At 36.5% G+C, this 11,306-nt stretch overlaps 2 protein-coding genes across 2 annotated transcripts; both read left to right on the top strand.

Annotated features, from left to right (window-relative positions):
- The first annotated feature begins 1,044 nt into the window (after positions 1–1,044).
- Positions 1,045–1,977, top strand: LOC112865149 (olfactory receptor 10AG1-like). The gene has a single exon (XM_025928190.2). The coding sequence runs from the start codon at positions 1,045–1,047 to the stop codon at positions 1,975–1,977; it is 933 nt and encodes a 310-aa protein (XP_025783975.2).
- An 8,360-nt stretch (positions 1,978–10,337) lies between these two features.
- Positions 10,338–11,306, top strand: LOC112865379 (olfactory receptor 10AG1-like). The gene has a single exon (XM_025928454.2). It carries the CDS (start codon positions 10,356–10,358, stop codon positions 11,304–11,306), a length of 951 nt encoding a protein of 316 aa, XP_025784239.1. The 5' UTR covers positions 10,338–10,355.

Genomic DNA, 11,306 nt, shown 5'->3' on the forward strand with positions numbered 1-11,306 from the left:
GACTGCGCCACCCAGGCGCCCCAATAATCTATAGTGTTCTATTATGATTTTTGTTTTTCAGTTCCGATATGTTATTAAAATGAGAATTTTTCAATGAAAGTGACCAATGGCAGTGAGAAGTCATTTGAGGATAAATTTGCTAGGCAGAGTTTCAGAAATCAAATTATCCATGTAATTCCTTCAATATTGCCATTATTAATAAGGAATAGTTCAGAAAGCATTTATCAAATATCTACTACATGTTTGTACAAGATAAAGAAAAGATCTTGCATTATAACATCTGATGACCATGTTGTTTATTTTATATTGATAAATAAATGAAACCAGAATGGTTTCAAATAAAGTGCATACACAAACAGTAAGAGCTACAGCTGTGAGGTATGGAATGGAAGGCAAGCTTGTACTTATAAAAAGCCACATGGGGGCATCTAAGTGGCTCAGTTAGTTAAGCGACTTACTCTTGACTTTGCCTCTGGTCATGATCTCACAGTCTTGAGATAGAGCCCTGCCTGGGTCTCCACGTTGGAGCATGGAGCCCACTTAAGATTCTCTTTCTCTTTCCCTTGGTCCCTCCCTGCTCATGCTCTCTCTCTCTCTGTCTCTCTAAAAAAAAAAAAAAAAAAAAAAAAAAAAAAAAGGCTTCCTGGAAGAATTGAGAAGTAACAAAAAAATATATCTCAAAATTTGGTGGTAACATACCACAAGGAAAAAGTGATGTAAAGGTTTCTGTCTCAGGATTCTGTTTGTCAACATATAAAGGATAAAATGGATTAATTTTCTCTGGACACAAACATACAAAAATTGAAAATTAACAATTCTACAACACATCATTTTCAGTCAAATTCTAACCTTGTATTACATATTAACTATGTTGATATATTTCGAATTTCTCCATTAGTTGTGTTCTTTATGCCCAGGATATGAAAAGCTGGAAATTAGTAAACAATAGAAATTTTATGTACTAATTTCCCCTAAGTTCCTTTTGTCCATAAAATTAGAAAACAGCCCCCAAAAGATAAATAACTAATTTCACTATTTTCACAGATGGAGAAAAAAACAGCAGAAGTAAATCTCACTTCAGTGACGGAATTTGTTCTTTTGGGATTTTCTGATATTCCCAATCTTCAAATGTTTCTTTTTGTAATATTTTTCTTTGTCTATGTGATAATTCTGATGGGAAATGGCATCATTGTTCTCATAGTCAGGGTTGACCAGGCTCTTCAGACGCCCATGTATTTTTTCCTTAGTAATTTTTCCTTCTTGGAAATCTGTTTTGTATCTGTCACTCTTCCCAGAATGCTCACAAACCTTTGGACTCAGAAAAGAAATATTTCTTTGTTTGCCTGTGCAACACAAATGAGTTTTGTCCTTACGCTTGGAAACATAGAGTGCCTCCTTCTGACAGTGATGGCCTATGACCGCTACGTGGCCATTTGTAACCCTCTGCACTATCCTTTAGTTATGAACCACAAGGTCTGTGTCCAGATGGTAGTGGCCTGCTGGATCACTGGAGTTCCAGTGGAGACAGGACAGACATACCAAATTTTCTCTCTGCCATTTTGTGGGTCTAACCAAATCAATCACTTTTTCTGTGACATCCCTCCACTACTCAAGTTGGCCTGTGGGGACACATTCCTGAATGAGATGTTAGTCTTTACAGTCGCTGTGCTGTTTGTTACGATCCCCTTTCTGTTGATACTTGGATCCTACATCAAAATCATCTCCACCATTCTCAGGTTGCCATCAGCAACAGGACGAACCAAAGCTTTCTCCACCTGCTCGTCTCATATCACAGTTGTTGTGATGTTCTTTGGATCTGCAATCATCACATATTTACGGCCCAAGTCTAAACATTCTTCCAGAGCAGACAAGTTTCTCTCTCTTTTCTATACCATTGTCACCCCAATGTTTAATCCTATGATATACACTCTGAGAAATAAGGATGCCATGATGGCCTTGAGAAAATTGTTACCTTAATGTTTAATGTATTAGCTTCCGATTTGAGCTCATTTTCTGTTTTCTTATTTAAGTCTGCCATATTGTAATCGAAAATTAATGTTCAGTTTGCTTTCCTACATTACTATACATTGATTATGTTTACTCATTGCTGAGTTTGTTTTATGCTGGACTCTCTGATATCAGGATTGTATCCACATGGTTGCCCTGCTGATAAGAAATTAAGAAGCTAAGTATCCATCCAGCCAATCCCACCAGGCACCACTTTACTTCTCCCCCAAAGTTACTAGTGATGGCACTTTATATTTTTCTATAGCTGACTTGAGCAGTAGTTATAGGATGTTTGCTTTGTAAGGACTCACATGGCTGATAATTTATAAATTTTTCTGCAGGCATAGGATTTAAATCAAACACAACTATGTTTAAAAAGATGGAAGAAATACATCAAAATGTTCACACATGAGAGACAGTTTTGTTGTTTTAGTTTTTTTCCTCTTTTGTCTAAATTTTCTTTAGTGAACACATTTTGCTGGTAATGAAAGCAAAAAAAAAAAAAAATACTGTTCTTTATTCTTTTAATGTCATCCTTCTGTTTTAACCTGAAAGCAAGCCAGTAAAATCAATCGCCCTTTGCTTCAAAAAATCATAATTGACCAAAAATCGTGTGATCCAACACTGGAGATACCACTGAATTGTTTTGGATAAATGACTCAAACAAGTATAATGGACATACTTAAAACACAGTCACATATGATTTCCAACATTTAAAACAAATAAAAAATAATCTCCATTTCTGGTGATAATGTACATGGTCACAGCAAGCCCATTTTCCTGATGAAACCACTAAAAAAATTTGGGTAAACTGTAAAAGTCCTCTTTGGAATGCATCAGATAGCTGTGGAAGGAAAGAAGAATAGATGACAATATCAAAATGAAGGCTCATTAAGTCAGAGTGAGATAACCCACATGATCCCATTTAGTTGGCTTTCTTTTGCAAGCACAATGGTGTTATCAAATTCAAAACTGCCTAAACTCAGGGCACCTGGGTGGCTCAGTCAGGTGTCTTCCCTGGCCCAGTTTATGATCTCAGAGTTGGTGGGTTTGAGCCCCACATTGGGCTCTGTGAAGAAAGCTGGAAGCCTGCCTGGGATTCTCTGTCTCTCTGTCTCTGTCTCTGTCTCTCTCTGCCCCTCCCCTGCTTGCACTCTGTCTCTCTCTGTCTCTCTCTCTCAAAACTAAAATAAACATTACTTTTTTTAAACTGCATAAACTCATACACATTCAAGCTGGTTTGATTCACCATGAACACAACTGAGTTAGGGGTCAATGGCTGGTTCCTATCCACAGGACTTGTGCATTTCACCTGTACAATCAGTATAAATAATGTGTTGTCCTAATTGACTGCATAAAACTGTCAAAAAAATTTTTTAATAAACTGAATCTCTACAGTTTGGTTTTTTTTTCCTTTTTCATAAACAAATTTGACCACCTTCTTATACGGTTAGAAGACGTTTCTTCATCTAGTTGGCCCATTTTTTCTTTTCTGCTGTTTTTTTTTTTTTTTTTACTTCTTGATATTTGAAACACTGAAAACTTGAATACTTGATGAATTTTTGTCAAATAGTAAATAATGAAAGAGGAAAACTTCATTCGGAGCCAAGATTGTAACAAATAAGCATGATATTTATTCATTTTCCTCTTAATGATATTTCAAGAAGAGACCTAAAATAAAACAATCCAGGGGTGCCTCGGTGGCTCAGTCGGTCTGGCTCTTGGTTTTGACTCAGATCATAATCCCAGGGTCGTGGGCTCAAGCCCCATGATTTACTCTACACTAAGCATGGAGTCTGCTTAAGATTCTCTCTCTCCCTCTGCCCCTCTCCTTTGCTTGGAATCTTTCTCTGTCTCTCTCTAAAATAAAAAATAAATTAATCAAAATAAAATAAGACAATCCAGCTAATAAAATCACCAACTCTTAAGAAATCCAAGAAGCATTTATAAAAAGAAAATAAAATATTTTATAAAGTTAAAGTTGTGTAAAATAGCGAAAGTGAGTTTTCAGTGTAATGTTGGTTTTGAAATAAATTCCGAGGTTTCAGTAGCTAATTTATATTAAGTATACATCTTCATGGCTGAAGATTAGGTCCAGATGTGGATAGTGACTAGTATCTAACTGATTTAGAATATTGTTACACATTCTGTTAATTATTTGAGTTTTCCCAGTAATTGATGCTTGAATTTAAAATAGAAATATTAGCTTACTAAATTTTATTTTCCTAGATTAATAAGGACTTCAACATTCAAAAGAAAGAATAGTAATATAGAAAACTTTGTGGCAGCACTCAGGATAAGTTTGCTTTTTCCACCTCATCTTCATGTGGAGAAAAAAATACACAAATCTTATGTATTTCATGTCATACATTAATAATTTGATTACCCAAAACTGGATACAATTACATTTCATTTAAATATTTTTTCTTTCTCTCTCTCTTAAAGAGAGTGAGAGAGAGAGCAAGCAGGCAGAGGGGCAGAGGGAGAGGGGGAGATAGAATCTCAAGCAGGCTTCATGCTATCACCAGAGCCCAAAGTGGGGCTCAATCCCACAAACCGTGAGATCATGACCTGAGCTGAAATTAAGAGCCAGATGGTTAGCTGACTAAGCCACCCAGACATCCCACAATTACATATTATTTAGCATCAAGCACTATTTTATTTAATTAATGAGTGAAACTATTTATCTTAAATGCTACCATTCCTAAAGGTGATCCATCAATACGATTTTTTCTTTTGAATATTAATTTTTTTCCCTTTTAAGAACCAGGATTATCAATTTAAGAGACTTTTATTTTAACTCACTTCAGAATCAACCTGAGCATTGTATTAGGTGAAAACATTCACCATATGTACTTTTGACAAGGAATTTGTATCCATAATACGTAAAGAATACTTGCTATCCAATAATACTGACAACCAAGGAGCGGGGAGAAGAGCAAATGGACTGAATGAGCACTTCATCAAAGAAAACCTACAAACAGTCAATAAGAACATAAAAATAGGCACATACTTAGTCACAAGAGAAATGCAAATCAAAACCATAACGAAAGACCACAACCCATCCATTAGTATGGCAAAAAGTGAAAACTTTAATGATGCCAAATGTTGGGGAAGGTCAAGCTATTATCCTTACCCCACACTGCTGGTGGAAGTGCAAAATGTTGTAACTATTTTGGAAAATATCTTTACAGTTTCTTAAAAGACAACATCACACCTACAACCCAACCCAACCATTTCACTCTCATTTACCCCAAATGGAAATATACGCCCTACTCCAAACTTGTTCAGAAATATGCACAACAATCTATGTGATAGAAACAACTAAAATCCCATCCCCAGATGAATGGATGAACACACTGAAGTGTATTTATCCAAGGGGAATTCAATTCTGCAGTGAAAATCAATGTGATATACACAATACAGATGAATTGAATCTTAAAGTTTTACACTAAGCAAAGACTCCAGTAAAAAACAGAGGACATTCGAATTGATTATGAATGATCAAAAGCTACAGAAATCTGATCAGTGGTTCCCTGGAGTTGGAGGTGAAAGGAAAACAGATTGTGAAGCTGCACAATGGAATGTTTCAAGATGATGTGAATGTTCTGTATCTTGATTGTGGTAAGAGTTTCACAAGAGTATATGCTCATCAGATTTCATCAAATTTCAAATGTCATTGAATGTATTTTAGAAGTTGTACTTTATTTTATGTAAACTATGCCCCAATAATGTTGCTAATTTAAGAATGAAATTGGGGTGCTGGGGTAGATCAGTTGATTAAGCATCCGACTTATGATTTCGGCTCTGATCATGATCCCATGGTCCCTGAGATTGAACATAGAGTCTGCTTGGGATTCTTTCCCTCCCTCTTCCTCTAACCCTGCTCCACACTTTCTCTCTCTTTCTCTAACTCACTCATTATCAAAATAAATGAATAAACGTTGGAAACAAAGAATAAAATAATATTATATTGGATTAGACATAAAATATATCTTTTTAAAAAGGTAAAATATAGATATGTACCACCAATAATTACTGTTATGTAAATGTCATGCTAGAACTTCAGTCTAAAAGCTTACATATGGAGGTATCTGGGTGGTTCAGTTGGTTAAGCATCAGACTCTTGATTTTTAGCTCATGTCATGATCTCAGGGTTGTGAGATCAAGCCACACTTTGGGCTCCACACTGAGTGTGGAACCTGTTTAAAATTCTGTCCCTCTCCTTCTGCCTCTTCCCCCTGACTTGCATGTGTGCACTCTCTCTCTCTCCCTAAAATAAAAAAAAAATATATTAAAGGTTTACAAGTTATAGCATGATACAGCACATTGTTAGTGTGAACACTGTGGCAGAGCCTGGCTTATTGCTTTCCAAATATATTCCCATTTCTTTGATATATGATAAACAGTATTCCCTAGCCCTCTCATATCTACATTAGACCATGTGATTAGTTTCTACAATAGTACAAGGAGAGAGGTGATGCGATTATTCTGTGTTGAGACTCTTAAGAGTTTATTTGTTTCCTTATTTTCTGTATATCTTTAATTCTCAGCTGTGTGAATACTGAAGATCCAATAGGGAACTCCAAAGATAAACAAATTAGGGGAAAATGGGATTCTTAGATAAAAGGAACCAGCTTCTTTTTATTTTAAGTGTATTTATTTTGAGGGAGAGAGAGAGAGAGAGAATGAGCAAGTGCATGAACAGGGGAGGGGCAGAGAGAGAGGGAGAGAGAAAATCTCAAGCAGACTCCATGCTGTCAGTACAGAGCCCAATGTGGGGCTCAACCTCAGGAACCATGAGATCATGACATGAGCTGAAATCAAGAATCACATGATTAACCAACTGAGCCACCCAGGTGCCTTGAGGAACCAGAGTTCCTTAATTCCTGACCACAAAATTGTACTGTGGTAAGAGTGGAAGATGCTTCTTTATTTTGTTAAGCCACAGACATATCTAAGGCATTGTTTCAGTTTTAAATTAAATTTTTTTGTGTGTGTGATGATGATATTTAGTTGAATAAAAAAGCCCTCAATTCTCTGTCTTAAGAATAAGACAGGATAGGGATTAAATTGGTCTACTCCAATAGGAAACACAGATTCAATTCGTCCCAGCCTATAAGTAACTGACATCTTATTTGAGGCAAATCATGAATGGACGTCCTATTTGTATATAAACATGAAGTCCCTCAGCTATACCAAATCAGTTACAATAATAGGTACAGAGGGCTACTGTATAAGAAGCATGCCATAGTGAAGATAAGCAGGCTTACAATACAGAAATGAAATGCAGTTTTGGAAACGTACTATTTTGACAAATAGAAAAGCACTATTTTGACACATAGTCAAAAAGCTCCGAAAAGGAAGAAACAAACGTAATTGCAAGTACAAGTAGATATTGGATTTGCAACTTTATGCATGATAATTGTATTGTAATGCCTACCTAAAAGTAGGTGAAATAAGAAAACGATTTTGACAGGAAATTTTGATTTTTGTTCTCTTTCTTTCCTAAATAATTTAGTTGAAAATGATTATTTTTGAGGTGGATCCCATTTGGAAGTAGCCAGATACTTTCCCTGATGTCTGAGTGGACACCATAATATGAATAGAACCATCTAGATTTTTGTCACCAGACAGGACACGCTTCAGTTTCCACAAAACTTAATCCAGGAACCGAGCTCTTCACTCCTGAAAAGGGATCGCACCACCTAATGTATTTAAGAACCAAGCATACCATGGTCATGTGATAAAATATATGACAGATTTTTCTAAGGCTGTGGATGATCCAGATTTGAGTTAGTTATGGGAATAAAGGTAAGAAAAGCAAACCCACACCAATTATGAAGGATCCGAAATGCAATAGATAGAAAGATTTTTTTAACTTTTTTTTTTCCAGAAAGTAATACTAAACAAGTAAGTGGAGTTTTTCCACCAGGGGACTCCCCCTTAGCGAGGGAGCTTTGTGCCAAGAAGGGTTATCTACAGAGAAGAAAAGAGAAGAAAGGGTTATCTACAGAGAAAGTTAAAAAAAAAAAAAAAGAACTATAATGACCGCAAAGCAGAAGCAGTCTCCTAGAAATCAAAATGATACACGAGAGATGTCCCCCAGGACGAGCACGACTGCTTCCTATTTAAAAGCACCTAATGTTGGAAGGTAGCAAGAGTACTGGAGAATTACAGCCACTTACTGGCACAAAAGAAGAGCTGAAAACATTTGCAGTTTACAAAACACCTAGAGTCACATAAATAGCCTCATGAAAATCCATGAAGGTAAGCTATAATTGTGCTACTAGACTCTTTTATTTAAGGATACTTCTGTGTTTTTTTTGACATTTATTTATTATTGAGAGACAGAGTGTGAGCAGGGGAGGGGCTGAGAGAGAGGAAGACACAGAATGTGAAGCAGGCTCCAGGCTCTGAGCTGTCAGCACAGAGCCAATGTGGGGCTCGAACTCACAAACCACGAGATCATGACCTGAACGGAAGTGGGAGGCTTAACCAACTGAGCCACCCAGGTGCCCCATGAAGGATCCTTCTAAAGTTGAGGCTCAAGATACAAAGAACAAAAATAGAAAAGCATAAAATTCTGAGATTTTTATCTGAAAATCAGCTAACTGCTCTTGGAGAGGAAATATCTTCCATACCCTTCAAGATTCTCCTGGCTGGTCTAAGCATTAAATTAACACAACACAGATTGAGAGAAGAAAATGAAGTTTAATTATGTGTGCACAGAGGCCCGATAAAAAAAATTAAGACCCCCCCAAAAAAACATAGTCACGTTACTTTTATACATTTTTAAAAATGTTTTACTTTTATTTATTTTAAGAGAGAGATTGCACACAAGTTGGGGAGGGAGAGAGAGAAAGAGAGGGAGAGAGAGAATCCAAAGCAGGCTCCATGCTGTCAATGTGGGGCTGGATACCGGTCTAGATCCCACAAAGTATGAGATCATGATTGGAGCTATAATCAAGAGTCAGTCACTTAAGAAACTGAGCCACTCAGTTGCCCCATTTTTTTACATTTTAGACAAAGGAATCCCAAACAGTATTTGGGCTGGGGTAGTGAATTGCCAAGTGTAACAAGGTTTGTTCAAACAGATTCACTGAGCCCTGAATTTCCTATTTCTGAAGACAGGAATGTCTCTCTAACTTTTTGTGCAAGGAGGGTAGCTTTCACATCAGAAATGTATTTCCTGATGTCTAGAGACAAAAATAGGGGATTTCAGCCAAACTATTAAGGCAAAACATCAGCCGACAAGGATATAAGATGGAGATGGGAGTAGTAGATTTGATGAAGTAGGAAAACACATCATATTTGTTTTCAAAAGTTGAAGAACAAGTATCAATAAAATGTAACACAATTGTTAAGCAATGTTGACTGCCTGATGTTAGATGACATATTAAGTGAAGTAAGGCTGTGTATGCATATGTGGTGTGTGTGTGTGTGTGTGTGTGTGTGTGTGTGTCCCATTATTGTACTCTAGCCATTTGCATGCCCTGAATAAAAAATAATTAGGTTTAACCAAGGTTGCACTTTAATATGTAAAATTAAGAAAATAATATAAAGAAAGGGAATTGCAATTGACTGCAATGAAATTAATGACAGTGGATCATAGACTCTTACTTAGATAAAAAGGAATATATGGAAAATACTGTGAGGAATGGGGGTTACTTTTCTTGATTGAATTAAAGGTTAAGTGATACTTATCATGCATTGCATAGGATGTCTTAATAGGGAAAGTTATGGATGAGATGGGATTAATGCTTTCAGTATTTAGCAGTATTTAATGGGAAAGGTACATAAAGTAGAACAATAACCTCACATATATTTGTTCCCACAGGAACAAAGGATTGGTTTAACTAATTGATTCTCATTAGAATAAAAATGGGAAGACTTAATACTCATTTTGAATAAGAATTAAACAACCTTTTAAGGGGAAAGGCTTGAAATGAAAGAAGATGGTACAACCCAACCAACACAGGGGAAAAAAAAATGAATCCAGTCAAAAACAATAGAAAAAGCCTGTCTGATAATTCTACTCATAATAGGGGTGCAATAATACATATTATTTCTGCATGATATACTAAAGAATCAATGCATATTTCTCATTATCTCTATTATTACGTGCAAGTATAAAACATATACATTAGGATTTTCCTTCTTGAATTGATTTTAAGTGCACATCAATTCATTTTTGAGATTTCACATCTCATTTTCTGGAAACAGAGTCAAGAAATAATTTAAGAGAATGCATAAATACATTAATGCATCTACTGCAGTTAACAGGAAGGAAAATGTGGTTGGAAAATGTTAATGGACTGACCCTCTTTCATTTACTATGTCTGCAGATGGAGAATCGATTAAAAACAGGAATTTCAAATGTTACTACACTGATGGAATTTGTTCTCTTGGGGTTTTCTGATATTCCCAATCTCCACTGGACTCTTTTTGGGATATTTTTAGTCATCTACCTAACTATCCTGATGTGCAATAGCATCATAATATTGGTAACAAGAATTGACTCTGCTCTCCAGACCCCCATGTATTTTTTTCTTGGCAATCTCTCCTTCTTAGAAATCTGTTACGTAACAGTCACTATCCCCAGAATGCTCATGGACTTACTGACTCAGAAAGGAAGTATTTCTTTCTTTGCCTGTGCTGCACAAATGTGTTTTGTCCTTATGTTTGGAGGCTCAGAGTGTCTTCTCCTGACAGTGATGGCCTATGACCGCTACGTGGCCATTTGTAACCCTCTGCACTATCCTCTAATCATGAACCATAAGGTCTGTGTCCAACTGGTGACTGTCTCCTGGATCAGTGGAGTCCCAGTTGTAATTGGGCAAACATGCCAGATTTTCTCTCTGCCCTTTTGTGGGCCTAACACAATTAATCATTTCTTCTGTGACCTCCCCCCAGTACTCAAGCTAGCTTGTGGGGACACATTTGTGAATGAGATAGCAGTCTATGTAGTTGCAGTGATATTTGTCATGGTTCCATTTCTGTTGATTGTTGTCTCCTATGGCAAAATTATCTCCAGCATTCTGAAATTGTCGTCAGCCAAAGGGAGGGCTAAAGCCTTCTCCACCTGTTCTTCTCACCTGATAGTTGTCGTCTTATTCTATGGAACGGCTACCATCACGTATTTACAACCCAAACCAAATCAATCTGAAGGAGTTGGGAAATTGATCTCTCTTTTCTACACCGTTTTGATCCCAACTTTGAATCCCATTATATATACTCTGAGGAACAAAGACATCATGGTGGCACTGAGAAAATTACTAACGAAGATTTTAATATGA

The sequence above is a fragment of the Puma concolor genome, chromosome D1 (assembly GCF_028749965.1).
Source record: "Puma concolor isolate L17-30 chromosome D1, mPumCon1.1.hap2, whole genome shotgun sequence".
In the NCBI taxonomy this organism is placed as follows: Eukaryota; Metazoa; Chordata; class Mammalia; order Carnivora; family Felidae; genus Puma; species Puma concolor.

Bases quoted from the DNA above. Each gene is read 5' to 3' on its own strand.
- LOC112865149 (XM_025928190.2), top strand. From the start codon at position 1,045: ATGGAGAAAAAAACAGCAGAAGTAAATCTCACTTCAGTGACGGAATTT.
- LOC112865379 (XM_025928454.2), top strand. From the start codon at position 10,356: ATGGAGAATCGATTAAAAACAGGAATTTCAAATGTTACTACACTGATG.